Source organism: Oncorhynchus gorbuscha, linkage group LG03, assembly GCF_021184085.1.
Source record: "Oncorhynchus gorbuscha isolate QuinsamMale2020 ecotype Even-year linkage group LG03, OgorEven_v1.0, whole genome shotgun sequence".
In the NCBI taxonomy this organism is placed as follows: domain Eukaryota; kingdom Metazoa; phylum Chordata; class Actinopteri; order Salmoniformes; family Salmonidae; genus Oncorhynchus; species Oncorhynchus gorbuscha.
The window spans coordinates 69,437,959-69,455,491 of NC_060175.1; the positions used below are offsets into that span (position 1 = coordinate 69,437,959).

Below are 17,533 nucleotides of genomic sequence, written 5' to 3' on the forward strand. Positions count from 1 at the left end.
GGCCTATATGTCCATATATGTATCTATATATACGCCCTTAACTCTGGTGCAAGGGATCTACTCAGTACGTATAGGCAACACAGCGTTTTATATTCCCTATCTAATTATGCATCATTTCCCTTAGCAAATGAATTGACTGTTTTTTTGCTCTAGTTTAAAAAAAAGCTTCTGGTAACATAATTATAATCTATTGCTGGTCAGTGTATTATGTAGAAGTAGGCTATAGTATAGAAATATGGTATCTGTGTTGCTTACACCAATTCCTCATTGGTTTAGATCTATTACATCATGTACAATGAACACAATATTATTAATGTAAACATACTATGCGATAACAAAATACCCATTAAAGGTATTTACCGATAATATATATTTTGTAAGAACGAGAACAACCTTTCCTTTATTACAACCTTGACAAAATACAAAAATACATCGGATTCTGTTTGATAGCACACTGTTTTATTAGTATATTTAGACTTGTGACATACAGCTTGGGAGAAAAAAAGTATCATTTTTAAAATTTGAAAACATTTTACTTTAGCAGTGACATCACACCGAAGAAAGCTTAATTTGAAATCATTGGTTTTTCATGAATCAAAGTGATATGTTAGGTAAAATAACCACCCATGCTGTTTCGCATTAAACAAACAGAAATCGTTTTTTTCTCGTTGTTTTTTTTTTCAATCTTTAAGTTGCTTTACATATATTATCAACACTTTTCTAAAGAATTCAAATATTTAGCCACATGTACTGGAAAAAAGGTATCCACTGTTATATATTTAACACAATAAATATAAAAAAGAATACTTATTTTTTATATAATTTATATGGTATCAAAGAGGGAAATGGGCCCTTCAGTAAGACATGTTCAAAAAGTGATGTCCTTTCCTGAGGTTTTTGTCTGCAGTTTAGTTTTTTTGCGCTAAATATACTAATAGTCTAGAAAACCCTGCAAAGGGTATGTCAATGGCTTATCATTCACTGTGGAACAAATTCTCATATATTGGTAAAGTAGTCACACCAGAGCGTCAGTTCACTGTGACCCCTGGTTTGTGTGTATCAGGTCAGCTAAGGAGAGGGCATTCCTTAAGCCAAGCACACAGCTCTCCCAACAACCAGTTTCTAAATGTGACATTAACCTTATTTCGACACGGTCCCATTTCCCATCAATGTACAAGATATTAGATTAACAGAGTGGGGAGGAGGAGAGAAACGACCAAATTAAATAAAATTACAAAAACAAATCTGTACATGTAAACATCACACTTCCACTGAGTCCAAACTCAGGAGGAAAATACAGTTTCACATTGGTATTAGGTACAAATCAAAACTGAGAAAAAGACAATCAGCTTCTGGTACAGTAGGTAAAGAGGAAAACCTAAAACAGAACCAAGGAATCTAAAGCACCACCAAATGATTAAATAAAACAGACTATGGTTGGAAAAACCATTTTGATTTGACTGTAGCTGTACACTGCCCTGATAGAAAAATAAACTTTTTTTCTTCTTCTATTGTTTTTTTTCTTGTTGTGTCAAACTATACATCTGACCAAAGCAGATATTTATTTTTTTAAGTGTGTATTCATTCACGGTACCCTGACCAGCACCACAACTGCACCTGTCCGAATGGAACCGTTGCTATTGGGGGCGTCATTTGTAAAGTCAATGAGTTCCAATGTAATCCAATGTCAGCTGGAGCTAAAAACGGTATGATAAAGGGAATCACACCTTTCCCACAGCAAAATACCCCTGCTCGTCACTCAAAACACTTCCCCTCCACTGAAGTGCTGACACTACCACATAGCATTCCCCGGGGTAGAGATGCATACAGTAGTCTGGGAGTTGGGAGTTTCATGAAGGGCATGGTTAAGGGCGTAGACTTGGTCTGTGCTTGGTTGGCACATTCCCTGGCATGTAAAGTCTTGTTGGCCCTAAGCAGGAAAATAATCATGGCTCCAATCAACAACATGTTTGACGCTATTCACAAGGTCAACAATGCTAATCTTAACAGAGGGCACTCCCTCTGGTCTGAGGTCACATCACTAAACGGGATGCTGGTCAGGTCGGTTGTTAAACGTGTTGACATCCTTGTTTGGAATGTACAGTATAGGCATACAGAGTAACTTCACTTGAGATGTTGGTTTTTGTACAAAATATTATTTGAAAAGACCACTTACTTGCACTACAAAATATATATGAAATAATAACAAAATGAATAATACAAATAGAAATCAGATAAAAATGTGTATCGACAGTGGGGCCACTATGAGTGCTCCAACCGCGCTTGAGGAGTCAGAAGTTTGAGTAAGAATCCTCTGATTATGGCTAAAATACTCTTGTCATCTCCAAGACGCCACTGTATGCAATAGCTGCACACAGAAAAGGAATGGAAATCAAACCGTGAGCAAGTTGCACCTTTCCAAGATTGTCTTTGCCTATTTTTACAGTATGTTTTCCTAACGTATGTAGCCATCTATGAGAAACTACAGGTCAAACCCCAAAGGGTGCAAACAGAGGGAGTCGTATTTAGCAAGATCCTCTTTACTATATCATCGCATCTCTTACTCCCTTTGTACAGATACATTTAACTGTCCCTTGTCTATATTAGAAATGCATAACTGTCACAATCTTCTTCTTCTTCACAAAACCATATAGCAGATGTGTTGTGGCATGCGACGTTACAATATCCAGCAGTCATCTCTACAGAGGCTCGATCCATCAAACCATCACTGTGTTGACCCGGGGCAATAGGGAAACACGTAGGACGACAACACTGGCTCTAGCGTCCGCACTGTAAGATCACAAACACTTACAGCACTATGTACAGTTTGGCCACAGCACTGCGTGTCTGGCAATCATTTGAAAACTCAGTGGCAAAAAAGGCAGTTTTAAGATGGAAGTGAATAAGACAGATGCCCTACTAAGTTAGCCTCCCCCCTTCCCACTAAAAAAAACAACATGTGATACAGTAATTCCTCTACTATGTTACTGTACTGATACACTGCTGTGTTGAAGGTGCTGAGGTAATTGTAGCCTAAGACCCCAGGGCAGGAGCAGAGTGAGGGATGGATCTGCAGAAATGAGGGTGATACTAATAAGAAAACACATTTTGAAGCCCTCACAGCCACGTTGCGAGAGAACACAGTGAGGGGTTTCCTCTTGACTGGTCATTTTGCATATTTCTCTTGTGTTTGTGTCATTTTTACCCACCACGCAGATCTAATCAAGAGCTTGCTCAGAGATAAATAGAACGTCTTGGGAGTCCATTTTCTACTTTCTATCTAGCCATAATATTTCCATAAATTAAATATTTGTACATCAATGTGTACTCATTATGGAGATTGGATTTGACATTGCACATGTATGCTGGGTGGCTTTATCAAGGTGTTGTTCTGTGGTTCAGAGTGTGTCACCAGTGAGCACAGTGCTCCGTTCAATCTCAGGCCATGGAGGTAGCACACCTACATCAATGGCTTTCATTTACACAAGCCCCCCCCCCGATAGTGGTGGTTGTGAAACCTCGTAGCACTCACACTATGTTTATTTTTCGTTAATACTATGCTGTCAAGGGCCAGGATGATTATCAACTGCATTGCAAATACTCTTCCTCTTTCCTTTAGTAGGCCACACCTCGCCAGTGCAAGATGGAGCCCTGAGCAAGCAGGGCCTCCGTCACAGATTTCAGTTGCTTCAGTGTGCAAAAGGGAGCAAATTACAGTGACACAACAGTCAGCCCCTTCAGGCCTGCCTCTTGAAGAAACATTTGACTTTTTTTTTTTCTCTCACACTCATTCTAAAAGGTACAAACCTCCCAGACTTTGACTGCACAGTAAGATAGATATGCCCAGAGCACCCCTGTGAGTGGCTGCAAGAGGAGCACGTTGATCCCTATATGCCTCCGGAGATTCAAAGTCATGAGGAAAGAAAAAAAGAAAAAGGTCACTGTACAAACAACACAGCCCTATGAAAGAAGAAAAAGATCAACCAGAGTGCCTAGTAGCACAGAGAAACAACTGACTGGGATGTAAGATTTTAGTCTCTTGTCGGTTTTGAGTAGTTTTAGCTTCTTTTTGTTTGTGTGGTTGTCTTGAGGTGCTCTGGTTGTGCAGGAGGATGGCGTCCTGACTTGAGGTTACAGGTCTGTGGCAAAAGTCCGGTACATATAGCAGCAGCGTGGATTAATGGCCATCTCAAAGAGTCAATAGACGAAGACATACGTTATCCCTCCCAGAACCGAGCTGGACTGGGGCTCAGGTCAGGGAGGAGATGGGGGATAGGTTCGAGAGAGGAATGCAGAACCGGACACGGACAAAGACAGGGTATCATCGAGTGATGAGTCGGGACAAACCAAAACCTGGAATTGATGGGAGAGCAATGAGCCACAAGAGGGTTGGAAAAAATGGGGAACTCCAAAAAAAGGAAAACTACCAACTATCGTCAGAGAGGTTCAGTCTCCCACGGAAAATACTACCTTGCCCCCAGTCCTTCACTTTACTGATGCTTTTTCGTGTTCTCTTCATGGTGTTTCTAGAATCAAATATGGACTGAGTATTTACAGTACACAAATAACATGGCAAACAATACTTTTTTGTTTTGTTTTAAATTCGAACTATAGTTACAATATTTACTCTGGAAACTTCTTGAAATGGTTAAGACTTTGCTTCCTGTAGGTCTATGAAAACACGGAACACATCAGGTAGTAACGGGTGAGTGTTGTGTGATGAGCGTTGTGTGACGTCGCCACCCAAGTAGGAATGAAGTACTCGAACGGTGGGTTGATAGATCTGAGGTATTTCCATGTGGAATAGATGGCATCTCCATAATGCATAAGATAAAGTGTTGCTCCCGGACACATCGAGTTCTTTATTACTCAATGGGGAGGTGAGGTCTGAATCATGGGAAAGTGCTTTAGGACACAGAGTTTATTTACACCGAGCGCAACAAGTTGTCTCTTTCTTTCCAGCCTTCTTCAGCCTCTGTTCATCCAAAAAGTGGTTCAAAATGTCTTCTTGTAGTCAAACAAACAAATTGAGATCTCAAATCAAAAGTATTTGTCATTAACAAACATTTTGTTACTACTGTTCAGAGAGTCTTGTTTTCATTGTTATTAGGGATGGCGAGCTTGTTGATGGGATCTGTGTACAGTAACACATTGAGATTACTGGCACACCAAAAGGATCCACTTCTCTTCCTCATACAAGGGGGCGCTGTTCTCTCCTCATCACAGCACAACCCTGCAGTGTTCTCCAGCGCTCCAGCCCCACCACTCTCCTGCACATCACTTGGTTGACTCATTTCCGGCTCTCTCCCTGTCACCCCTCTTCTTCCCACAGAGCTGTGGAAGTGAGGCAGAGCTGTTGTGATTGGGAGGGAGCATGTTCCTTTACAGGTGGTTCAAGAGGGGGAGAAACGCTGTTCCCAAGTCGTCGCAGACAGTGCTCTTTCTCTCCACGCACTGATGTTAAAACAATCAGAGGGGGGGGGTTAGAATATTAGACTAGAGGAAGGTAGCACTGTTGCATGCCTCCCTCCTGGAGACGGGGAGAATATACAGGTCAGTGGAGGAGGACGAAACACAAACAGATGGATCTGGTGAGTGGGAGAGTAGTTGGTTAGGGGTCGTGTGGGAGAGTCAGAGAGAAAGAGGGAGAAGCAGGGAGACGGGGAAGAGGAGTTTCCGGCTCAGTTTTGCTGCAGGATCAGGGTCTCCAGCTCATCGGCCGAGCGGAGCAAGAAGGCGGCCGACTCGCGGTAGCCGGCGATGAGCTGCCGCACGGCCGTGATCTCTGTTGGGCTGAGCTGTGCCGAGGCCCCGCCACCTATGACACCAGCACTCCGCCCATGACTGTTTGAGCTGGCCGATGAAGAGTTTGACCCCAGGGACTTCATGCTGAGGTCAGTAGGGCCTGGGGGAAAGACAACACACTCAAATGAAGACACATTCTGGGGGCATTTTACTATAATTGTAACTATTGAAAAACATAAATATGCATTCTTATCCACTGTAGGAAATATATTTTAGATGAGTTCCACCTGTATTAAAAAAAAAAAAAAGTTTTCTACGTCCAAATATGGTCAAGAATTGGATTTCTCGATACGTTTCAATAAGTCTCAGTCTGTTCTAAACTCGCCCAGTGATGCTGCTACAGTACGAGCAACATGCTTCAGGTAAGCTAAGGTATGCTGCTACTCTAAGCTGCCATTCTCTGGCCAAATAAAGAGGCGAAGCATGCTCTCTCACCGTTGCTCTGAGCAGTGGCGGTTGTCAGGGAGACTGGGTGTTGCATGCTAGCTCCCAGACCCCCGTAACCACGGTAACTATTGTTGAGCCCACCGTTGGTGTAGAGCTGGTCCTGGGAGTAGGCCGAGGCGGCCAGGGAGTAGGCAGAGTGGGCCAGGGAGGCCGGCTCGCGAGAACTGGGCTTGTCAAGTGCTATCTGCTCCTCCTGAGGTGGAGACGAGAGAGTTTTCAGTCCCACTCCCATGTATATAATATACTCAAGGTTAAGAACAGACTTTGCCATGGGCTATTAGAAGACATACACAGTACATCCACCCACCTGAAAAGATACACACTTCTACACACACACACACACACACACCCCGATGTGCACACAGACACACACACACCATCAGAGCACTCACATGTGCCTGGTAGACATCCAGCCGCATCCTCTTGGCAGCCTTGCGTGTCTCGCTCTCGCAGGCGGCTGCCAGGATGTTCTCAGCCATGGCTGAGGTGAGGTGAGGCGGTGTGGGTCGTGTCTAGCAGGGGAGAGACAATCAGCACAAATTCATCCCCACGCCAGAGTACCCACATTGACCACAGGGGGCATATTCAACATTAATAATACAGAAGATATTACACGAACGATATGTTCAGTTGCACCTGCTCATTACACAAAGTTATTCCAACTCCTCTATTTCAGATAGTATCATTCCTAACCAGATACATGAGCACTGAACAGCACTACATTTTCACCAGGTAAGGAACAAAATCAAAGTATAATACCCTGATGTAATAAACAATGGTGATACAACATTTCTATGGCTCACTTAATGGAATGTATTTTTTTGTGATGTCCGTTGAGTTGATTCCTGCTTTTACTTCCTGCTTTTCTCCTATGGGCAAATGGTGCATGAATGAAAATGTCCCATTCAGGCCTTTTACCCCCCCAAAATAAAAGATGGTCAGTTCCTGTCTGCTTAAGGGGGTGGCTCTCACAATGTATTAGCACCGGGGCCTGATCTGCTTAGTTCAATGACCTTATATGAACCAGAAAGAAAATGTGAGTGGGATGCCTCTGTCTCTGCTATGGGGTACACTCGCAATGGTTGCCGATGACTCTGTGGCCACGACCGCCTCCAACTCAATCATCAAGTTTGCAGAAGACACAACAGTGGTAGGCCTGATTACCAATAACGACTAGACAGCCTACAGGAAGTAGGTGAAGACACCAATGTTGGGCGATTAGGCCTGGCTCGCAGTTGGCATTCCAATTCATCCCAAAGGTGTTTGATGGGGTTGAGGTCAGGGCTCTGTGCAGGACATTCAAGTTCTTCCACATTGATCTTGACAAACCATTTCTGTCTGGACCTCGCTTTGTGCACGGGAATTGAGAATTGTCTAGAATGTCATTGTATGCTGTAGCGTTAATATTTCCCATCACTGGAACTAAGGGGCCTGAACCATGAAAAACAGCCCCAGTCCATTATTCCTCCTCCACCAAACTTTACAGTTGGCACTATGCATTGGGGCAGGTAGCGTTCTCCAGAAAACTAGTTTCCATTGCTTCAGAGTCCAATAGCCGGGAACTTTACACCACTCTAGCAGACGCTTTGGCATTTCGCATGGTCGTCTTAAGGATTATGTGCGGCTGCTCGGCCATGTAAACTCATTTGGGGAAGTTTCCGACGAACAGTTCTTGTGCTGACATTGCTTTCAGAGGAAGTGAGTGTTGTAGTGAGTGTTGCAAACGAGGACAGATGATTTCTTTACGCACTTCAGCACTCGGTGGTCCCGTTCTGTGAGCTTTTGTGGCCTACCACTTTGCGGCAGAGCCGTTGTTGCTCCTCCATGTTTTCACTTCACAATAACGGCACTTACAGTTGACCGGGGCAGCGTTCTGCAGGGCAGAAATTTGACGAACTGACTTGTTGGAAAGGTGGCATCCTATGACGGTGCCACATTGAAAGTTACTGAGCTCTTCAGTAAGGCCATTCTACTACCAGTGTTTGTCTATGGAGATTGCATGGCTTTGTGCTCGATTTTGTACACCTGTCAGCAATGAGTGTGGCTGAAATAGCTGAATCCACTAGTTTGAAGAGGTGTCCACATACTTTTGTATATATAGTGTATCTATGATCAACAGATGCATATCTGTATTTCCCGTCATGTGAAATCCATAGATTAGGGACTAATTCATTTTTGTCAATTAATTGACTTCCTTATATGAACTGTAACTAAAATAAAATATTTGCATTTTTTTATAATTTTTTTTAACCTTTATTTAACTAGGCAAGTCAGTTGAGAACAAATTCTTATTTTCAATGATGGCCTAGGAACAGTGGGTTAACTGCCTGTTCAGGGAAAGAATGACATATTTGTACCTTGTCAGCTCGGTGATATGAACTTGCAACCTTTCGGTTACTAGTCCAACGCTCTAACCACTAGGCTACCCTGCCGCCCCAAATTGTTCCATGTTGCGATTATATTTTTGTTCAGTATACTTATACTCCGGATTCCGGAAATATATTTCTAAATTCCATTCTTTTATTTTTAGATTTATGTGTATTGTTGTGTAATGTTGGATATTACTGCACTGTTGGAGCTAGAAATACAAGCATTTCACTACACCCGCAATAACATCTGCTAAAAATGTGTATGCGACCAATAAAATTTGATTTGATAGAGGGGTTATGAATGCGAGAGGGGTGAAAGAGAAAGGGATGAGAGAGCGAGAGGAGAGGGAGTACGGTAGGTGTGGTACGTCTGGACACACTGAATGAGAGAGAAATAAGAAAGACAGAGGTGGAATAGGAAAGAGAGTAGGAATAAGAGAAGGATGAGGTATGGGAGGCACGGTACGTACCTCCATGCCGCTTTTCTTCATGCGGCGGCAGGATTTGAGGTAGGTGCGGATGCGTTTGCGAGCACGCTCCTGGAACTCAGGGAACTGGCGGCTGCACGACTCAATGATGGCCTGGATCTTCTCCTTTGGCTGCTTGGAGATGGGCACCATGCGGTCCAGGTTCTCATCCACAAACAGACGCACAAACATCTGAAAAGAAGAATCTTTGTGTGTCGGCTCTGCTAGCTATTTGCTGTTTCCTGTGTTCCCGAGGTGAAGGTCATGAAAAGGTGAGAGGAGCTCTAATATGTGTAGTGTACAGTGTGTATGTGTGTGTGTGTGTGTGTGTGTGTTCGGTCATGTCTTGCTGAGGTGAGAGCAGCTCTTACGTTAAAGGCCTTTAATCTCTCGGGGTCCACGCCCTCCGTGTCGTTGATCTTGTCATTGTCGTCGTGATCTTCATGGTCATCGTCATCGTCCTCGGCTGCTGCCGCACTTCTGGTCACGGTCAGGTCCTCGGCACACGTCTCCATCTTCAATGAGTCGTAGCTTCCTGAGCTGTACTGAGGAGACTGTCACACACACACACATACACAGGTGCATGCATAAGCAAACACACACACACAGAGAGAGAACAGACACATAAATAGAAGAAGAGATACAAAGCCACGGTAAGGTTTTCATTCCGTCTGAATGCTCCGTTCACATTGAAAGCAGCCGGCAAAATCTCAATCGTGAGGAACACTGATTACGGTGAGAGAAAAAAACTGCTAGCCGTTTTTGTGCTCAAACCTTTCTACTTGTCAGATCCTTCCAATGGCGCACGTCTGTGACAACGCGGCAAAGAAGATGCCTTCAAGGACAAGGCTGCATTGTCAGAGCATGGTGAAGTGTGTGTCTCATTCAATAGCCAGAGAGCAGAAAGGAAGAACCTTTTATCCCCAGTCTCCTTTCATACAGGCCCAATAGCACTGTCCTCCACTGACTCCTGTACGGATGTTCACCCCAGCTCATCACAAGCACAGCAACACACTACTTACCGTGGCACAGCCACACTCGCTGCGCTCATGCACATTCTCTTTCTGGTTTCATGTCAAGAATAATGTCTCGGATTCCCGAGCCGAGACTGAACAGGTAATTGCAGTGTGGCAGGATCTCAATGGAAACCTCTCTCAGCTTTGTCCAATGCCCTGCCAATGAACCTCACCTTCCTGCGTATATACCTCAGGTCATAGCAAGACAGTGGTCATCTATAACAATGGTCACGCTGAGCTTTCAGACTATTACTCACACAGTCCTGCTGGGCTCACTGCTCAACACTTGGTGTGTAATATATTACCGTCAGATCTTCTTTTTTTTAAGCGTTTACTTAAGTCTGCTTGCAGTGGCAGGTGGGCAGGGCTTGCAGTTTTGTGACTATTCTATTGGTTCGCTGTACCAGGAAAGTTGCATTGTATTGTATAAGCTCAATCAAATCTCAGCTAAAGTATTTGCAATCATTTCATACCCAGGTGTGAACAGGCCTCACCTTGTTGCCGTAGTCCCTGATCGAGTCTCTGTCCAGGCGCAACTCAGCGGCATGGGGGAGGGGCTTGACAGGGTACTTCCTGCGCAGCTCATCTGGGGGGTCGGGCTGGAAGGGGCCCATCAGGGCCGTCCCCGGCAGCCTGGTCTCACTCAGGTTGACCGGCGCCTGTTGGTCCTCGGACGATGAGGACGAGGAGGTGGTGCTGAAGTCCAGCGGGGCCGGGGGCCCATTGCCGTTTACCATCTCCCTGTAAGGGGGTCCACCCGCTCCCCCCTCCGACCCCGGGGCCGCCCCGCCCGCGGACGGAGGTGTCATGGTGTGCATGCCGTTCCCGCTCCCGCTCTCTGAGGATGAGTCGTCTGTGGAAACACACACAGAGGGACACCAGTTAGACTGGTAGAATCACATCACGCACAACACATAGAGATGGTATTTAGAGATGTAAAACCACATATTTCAGTCAATGAGAGCTTGGGGAAATCAAAATTTGAGCCTACATCACACCTTGAGTGTGAATCCCACACTCAACCCAGCCAAGGCCTCCGTGTGTCAGTACCATCGATTAGCAGTAGAGCGAGCTGTTGTAGTCAGTAAGAATACACATGGAACACTCAGTGTGTTGGTGTGGTGTGGCTCTATTTGCACTCGCAGTCAGCAGAGTGTTACAGCATTAGTGAGACAGGCAGGCATAGAGGCAGACAGGCATAGAGGCAGACAGGCATAGAGGCAGGCAGGCATAGAGGCAGCAGGCAGAGAGACAGAGAGGCAGGCAGGCCGAGCGGTAGGCAGAGAAGCAGATAGGCAGAGAGGCCGACAGGAAGAGAGGCCGACAGGAAGAGAGGCGGACAGGCAGAGAGGCTGACAGGAAGAGAGGCAGACAGGCAGAGAGGTGGACCGGCAGAGAGGCAGACAGGCCGAGAGGTAGGCAGAGAAGCAGAGAGGCGGACAGGCCGAGAGGTAGGCAGAGAAGCAGAGAGGCGGACAGGCCGAGAGGTAGGCAGAGAAGCAGAGAGGCGGACAGGCCGAGAGGTAGGCAGAGAAGCAGAGAGGCGGACAGGCAGAGAGGTAGGCAGAGAAGCAGAGAGGCGGACAGGCAGAGAGGCGGACAGGCAGAGAGGTAGGCAGAGAAGCAGAGAGGCGGACAGGCAGAGAGGCGGACAGGCCGAGAGGTAGGCAGAGAAGCAGAGAGGCGGACAGGCCGAGAGGTAGGCAGAGAAGCAGAGAGGCGGACAGGTAGAGAGGTAGGCAGAGAAGCAGAGAGGCGGACAGGCAGAGAGGTAGGCAGAGAAGCAGAGAGGCGGACAGGCAGAGAGGTAGGCAGAGAAGCAGAGAGGCGGACAGGCAGAGAGGTAGGCAGAGAAGCAGAGAGGCGGACAGGCCGAGAGGTAGGCAGAGAAGCAGAGAGGCGGACAGGCAGAGAGGCGGACAGGCAGAGAGGTAGGCAGAGAAGCAGAGAGGCGGACAGGCAGAGAGGCGGACAGGCAGAGAGGTAGGCAGAGAAGCAGAGAGGCGGACAGGCAGAGAGGCGGACAGGCAGAGAGGTAGGCAGAGAAGCAGAGAGGCAAACAGGCAGAGAGGTAGGCAGAGAAGCAGAGAGGCGGACAGGCAGAGAGGTAGGCAGAGAAGCAGAGAGGCGGACAGGCAGAGAGGTAGGCAGAGAAGCAGAGAGGCGGACAGGCAGAGAGGTAGGCAGAGAAGCAGAGAGGCGGACAGGCAGAGAGGTAGGCAGAGAAGCAGAGAGGCGGACAGGCAGAGAGGTAGGCAGAGAAGCAGAGAGGCGGACAGGCAGAGAGGTAGGCAGAGAAGCAGAGAGGCGGACAGGCAGAGAGGTAGGCAGAGAAGCAGAGAGGCGGACAGGCAGAGAGGCGGACAGGCAGAGAGGTAGGCAGAGAAGCAGAGAGGCGGACAGGCAGAGAGGTGGGCAGAGAAGCAGAGAGGCGGGCAGGCAGAGAGGTGGGCAGAGAAGCAGAGAGGCGGACAGGCAGAGAGGCGGACAGGCAGAGAAGCAGACAGGCAGAGAAGCAGACAGGCAGAGAGGTAGGCAGAGAAGCAGACAGGCAGAGAGTTGGACAGGCAGAGAGGTAGGCAGAGAAGAAGACAGGCAGAGAGGCGGACAGGCAGAGAGGCGGACAGGCAGAGAGGTAGGCAGAGAAGCAGAGAGGCGGACAGGCAGAGAGGTGGGCAGAGAAGCAGAGAGGCGGACAGGCAGAGAGGTGGGCAGAAAAGCAGAGAGGCGGACAGGCAGAGAGGCGGACAGGCAGAGAGGTAGGCAGAGAAGCAGACAGGCAGAGAGTTGGACAGGCAGAGAGGTAGGCAGAGAAGAAGACAGGCAGAGAGGCGGACAGGCAGAGAAGCAGACAGGCAGAGAGGTAGGCAGAGAAGCAGACAGGCAGAGAGTTGGACAGGCAGAGAGGTAGGCAGAGAAGAAGACAGGCAGAGAGGCAGGCAGAGAAGCAGAGAGGTAGGCAGAGAGGCAGACAGGCAGAAAGGCAGAGGTCGACAGGCAGAGAAGCAGACAGGCAGAGAGGCAGACAGGCAGAGAGGCAGACAGGCAGAGAGGCAAGCAGAGAAGCAGACAGGCAGAGAGGTAGGCAGAGAAGAAGACAGGCAGAGAGGCAGGCAGAGAAGCAGAGAGGTAGGCAGAGAGGCAGACAGGCAGAGAGGCAGAGGTCGACAGGCAGAGAGGCAGACAGGCAGAGAGGCAAGCAGAGAAGCAGACAGGCAGAGAGGCAGACAGGCAGAGAGGCCAGCAGGCAGAGGCAGACAGGCAGAGAGACAGACTGAGAGGCAGACAGGCCGAGCGGTAGGCAGAGAAGCAGACAGGCAAAGAGGCAGAGAGGGACGTGTGGTGCTGTGCTCTGTTAGTTAATTAAAGCCATCCGAGCTGGACTGGGGCCAGGTAGGCAGCCAGTGATACTTATTCATGAGAGCATGGCACTCCACCTCCCCTGTACCCATTTCACACACTGTAAGCTACACTGTACAACGGCGTACATCATATTACCAGGGTAAACTAATACCAAGTCTGACCATCCATGAGCCGAGCATGTCGACTTGTTTCCACACACACACACACACACACACACACACACACACACACACACACACACACACACACACACACACACACACACACACACACACACACACACACACACACACACACACACACACACACACACACACACACACACACACACACACACTCCTCTCTCCACACCAGGGAAAGTTGTCCCCTCCCCATCCTCAACTCAACCAGAGGCAGCTAGTAAATAAGTGATTGTTTAGTGCACGGCTCTGCCACTGAGACACGCTGATAGATGGCCTGTCCCCCCCCCCCCCCCCCACAGTCCTCCTCGTTCCCGTCTCTGTCAGAAACACACACGTGCAGACAAACACACACACACTAGACACACACACACAACACACGAAAGACAACACACACAGCCCCATTATGACTAGGAAGAGTAGGGACTGTTAGTGTCTCTTGTGCAGCTGAGAGCAGTGCTGTGGTGGCAGTGGGGTGGGGAGAGCCTGTGCTCATCACACAGATCCCCATTCTCACAGGCACACTGCCTGGCCTGTATGCATAACCCTCCGAGTGGGACTGAGAGGGGTTCATATGCCTCTCCCAGTGCATGTGTGTGTGTGTAAATTTGGACTTAAAGCCTGCGTGCCGCGTGGAGAGCATGTGTGCAGTAAGGGCAGTATTGGGGTCAGCTTTCCAAAGCCTCCACTGAGGGAGGGGGAAGGGGGGAGAGCCTGAGCCATAGAGCAGGTCAATGACCATGAAGGAGGGGGGAGGGAGAGGAGAGCGGGAGAGGGGAGGTGAGGCTAGAGCGGGCCAGTAGCAAGGGCAGGGAGAGCGAGGAGGTAGAGATTTAGAAAGAGAGAGAGGGATGAGAGAGAGTGGGTTATAGTCCATGGTTGAGGGTGGTAGAGGTAGAGAGTAGAGACCAGTGCGTGGGGATAGAGAGGGGAGATGAGAGGTCAAAGGGAGGTGGGGGGTAGAGAGCAGGTCAGGGAGAGGGAGAGAGCAAAAGAGGAGGAGGGAGGATGAAGCAAGGGAGAGCAGGAGGAGGGGGATAGAGTGGGAGGAGGGTATGTGAGGCAGGGGCTGAGGCGGATGAAGAGAGATTGAGAGAAAGGGACAGGCAAGACAGGGGAGGGAGAGAGAGGGGAGAAGAAGGAAGGGGGAAAGCAAAAAGGCAGGACTGGGAGGATAGAAGAGGAGAACGGGAGAGCGATGGAGGGAGAGAACGATAGAGTGGATGTGGTGGTGGGTTACGGCAGCGTAGAAAGGGAGGCAGGCGGTGTGTATTTACTAGAGTATAAAAAGTATTCATGCATGAAGAGTAAGGCCTAATTCCCGCCAGCTCAACACAAATCCCCCTCATCAAGACTGTGTGGTCGCCTGCTGAGGGAGCCACGCTCCTCTACTGCTCTTAAAGGCACACAACCCCTCGGTGTCCTTCCTGTACTGTACTCCACTACTCTACTGTTCTGTCAGCAGCAACGATCTAGGGGCGCAACACATCGGATGATTCAACGTGTCAATGAATTTGTAGGCGACCTGTCCCTATTAAAAGAAACCATACGTGAAAATATGGCAAACTGGAAAACAACGCAGGCTAGTTTACTCAGTATGGCACGACAGAAGATCTAGCTGCTGAGACAGGCAGACAGGACTGAGAGTACCACGCATAGGCTTACAGATGAAAACACACAGCAGGTTTTGTTTCATTCCCCACTTTATGGCAGACTACCACTAGGCCGAAGCTATTAGCTGTCCACGGACGGACGGACGGACGGACGGACGGACAGACAGACAGACAGACATGCTGCAAAAGTAAAGTTGAGCGGACACTGACAGACAGTGGACTGCTTTTTCCCACCCACAGCTTTAATGTCTACTAATGACATAGGCTGAGTCTCGTGGCACTCGATTCCCTACATAGTGCACTATTTTTGACTAGACCCATATGGACCCTGGTCAAAAGTAGTGCGCTATATAGGGAATTGGATGCAATTTTTAACCATATAGCCTAGCCAGTTCCTGCAGAAAGAAATACAGCGAAAACCAGCCTAAATTTCAAGCCGGTCCATTCTGGTCTATGCTAGTCCGAGCACAGGGGTGGGCAATAATTTAGTCTCGAGGGCCACATCAGGATTTCACAGACCACACAGATTTTTTCCATACCGATTTGTTCATCAAAAGCAATTTGCGGGTCAGAAAAAGGGCATTTATTTGAAAATGTATTATAATGATGTAATATAAATGTAATATAATAATTACTTTCTATCCAGTTTTATACGTTCAAGAGTGGCCTGGAGTGTTTTCTTAACACAAAACATAATATATATATGTATTTTTACTCAAACTTCCCCAGAACGGATTGAATGTGCTCGCGGGCTGGATCCGGGTCATGTTGCCCATCCCTGGTCTAGCTGGTTAGGCTGGTGACAAGCTCATGCTGGTATGTTGGGGACCAGTTTATGTTGGGGATGCTGGTAATGCATGTATGCTGGTGACCAGTGTATGCTGGGGATGCTGGTAATGCATGTATGCTGGTGACCAGCGTATGCTGGGGATGCTGGTAATGCAAGTATGCTGGTGACCAGCGTATGCTGGGGATTCTGGTAATGCAGCGTATGCTTGGGATGCTGGTGACCAGCGTATGATGGGGATGCTGGTATGCTTGTGACCAAGCTAGTCCATGCTGGTCCAAAACACAGCAAAGGCTGGAAGTCACCAGCAAAAACACAGCAAGGCTGATCACCAGCACGACAAGCCAGTGTTAGTCTATGCTGTTTTTTTCTTCAGCATGGGCAAAATGTATACTGTTTGAAGGTACAGCACAGTACATATGATCACCTCTCCAGTCTCCACACAATGCTACAGTACATCGATGTGCTGTGCTACCAGGCAGCTAGGACCACAAACACTGGACACAACAAGTGCGGTAAGTGCCCTTGAAATAACATGGGAAGCTTCAGCAGGCTATAGGCTATAAGTGGACACAAGGCATCTGGGCAAAAGACAACAGATAAGATATGGATATTGGGTTGTACACTATTCCATACAGACCTTGGCCAAAAGTAGTGCACTATGTAGGGAAAAGGTTTCCATTTGGGACACAGCCATAGTGTTTCGCTCCAACCTAAACAACAATTAGGTATCAACACAATACTGAATTTTCTGTCCACCAGAGGCTAAAGTGGCTTTAAAAGCAGAGGACAGCAGAGCAACAAGTTACGCCAATTTCCTTGAAAGTTTGCGAGAGAGCTAGAGAGAGAAGGAGAAGGTGAGAGATAGGAAGACAGTGAGAGAGAGAAAGAGATCGGGAGGGGGAGAGAGAGTGACAGAGTACATAGTGGAGAGAACAGTGTCAATTGCAGCAATACTCTGATGAACCAGTGTCTTCAATGAGACTGGGCTGATTTTCTCATGCATGCCTGCTTTGAACACTGCTCTTCTACTCTACCTTTATCTTTCCTCTTCTCAGAAATATCTAAATTTCTCTCTTTCCTCAACTCTCCCTTTCCTCGCCACTCTCTTTCCTCAACTCTCTCTTTCCTCAACTCTCCCTTTCCTCAACTCTCCCTTTCCTCGGCGCTCTCTTTCCTCGGCGCTCCCTTTCCTCGGCGCTCCCTTTCCTCTGCGCTCTCTTTCCTACGCGCACTCTTTCCTACGCGCACTCTTTCCTCAACTCTCCCTTTCCTCGGCACTCTTTCCTCAACTCTCCCTTTCCTCGGCACTCCCTTTCCTCGGCGCTCCCTTTCCTCGGCGCTCCCTTTCCTCGGCGCTCCCTTTCCTCTGCGCTCTCTTTCCTACGCGCACTCTTTCCTACGCGCACTCTTTCCTCAACTCTCCCTTTCCTCGGCACTCTTTCCTCAACTCTCCCTTTCCTCAACTCTCCCTTTCCTCGGCACTC

The 17,533-nt window shown here is 47.9% G+C and overlaps 1 protein-coding gene across 1 annotated transcript; it reads right to left on the reverse strand.

Moving 5' to 3' along the window:
- Window positions 1-3,499: 3,499 nt before the first annotated feature.
- LOC124017539 (nucleolar protein 4-like) lies at window positions 3,500-11,157 on the reverse strand. Its single transcript, XM_046332758.1, has 7 exons — window positions 11,103-11,157; window positions 10,599-10,957; window positions 9,460-9,642; window positions 9,092-9,280; window positions 6,645-6,764; window positions 6,241-6,445; window positions 3,500-5,905 (listed from the first exon to the last, which is right to left on the reverse strand). Exons 1-7 carry the CDS (start codon window positions 11,155-11,157, stop codon window positions 5,682-5,684), a joined length of 1,335 nt encoding a protein of 444 aa, XP_046188714.1. The 3' UTR covers window positions 3,500-5,681.
- Between the last annotated feature and the right edge of the window lie 6,376 nt (window positions 11,158-17,533).

Coding starts and splice junctions, on each gene's coding strand:
- LOC124017539 (XM_046332758.1), bottom strand. CDS start 11,157: ATGGTACTGACACACGGAGGCCTTGGCTGGGTTGAGTGTGGGATTCAC. Junction 9,643..10,598: donor TCAGGGACTACGGCAACAAG/GTGAGGCCTGTT, acceptor TGTGTGTGACAG/TCTCCTCAGTACAGCTCAGG. Junction 5,906..6,240: donor CGCCACTGCTCAGAGCAACG/GTGAGAGAGCAT, acceptor TCTTTCCCCCAG/GCCCTACTGACCTCAGCATG.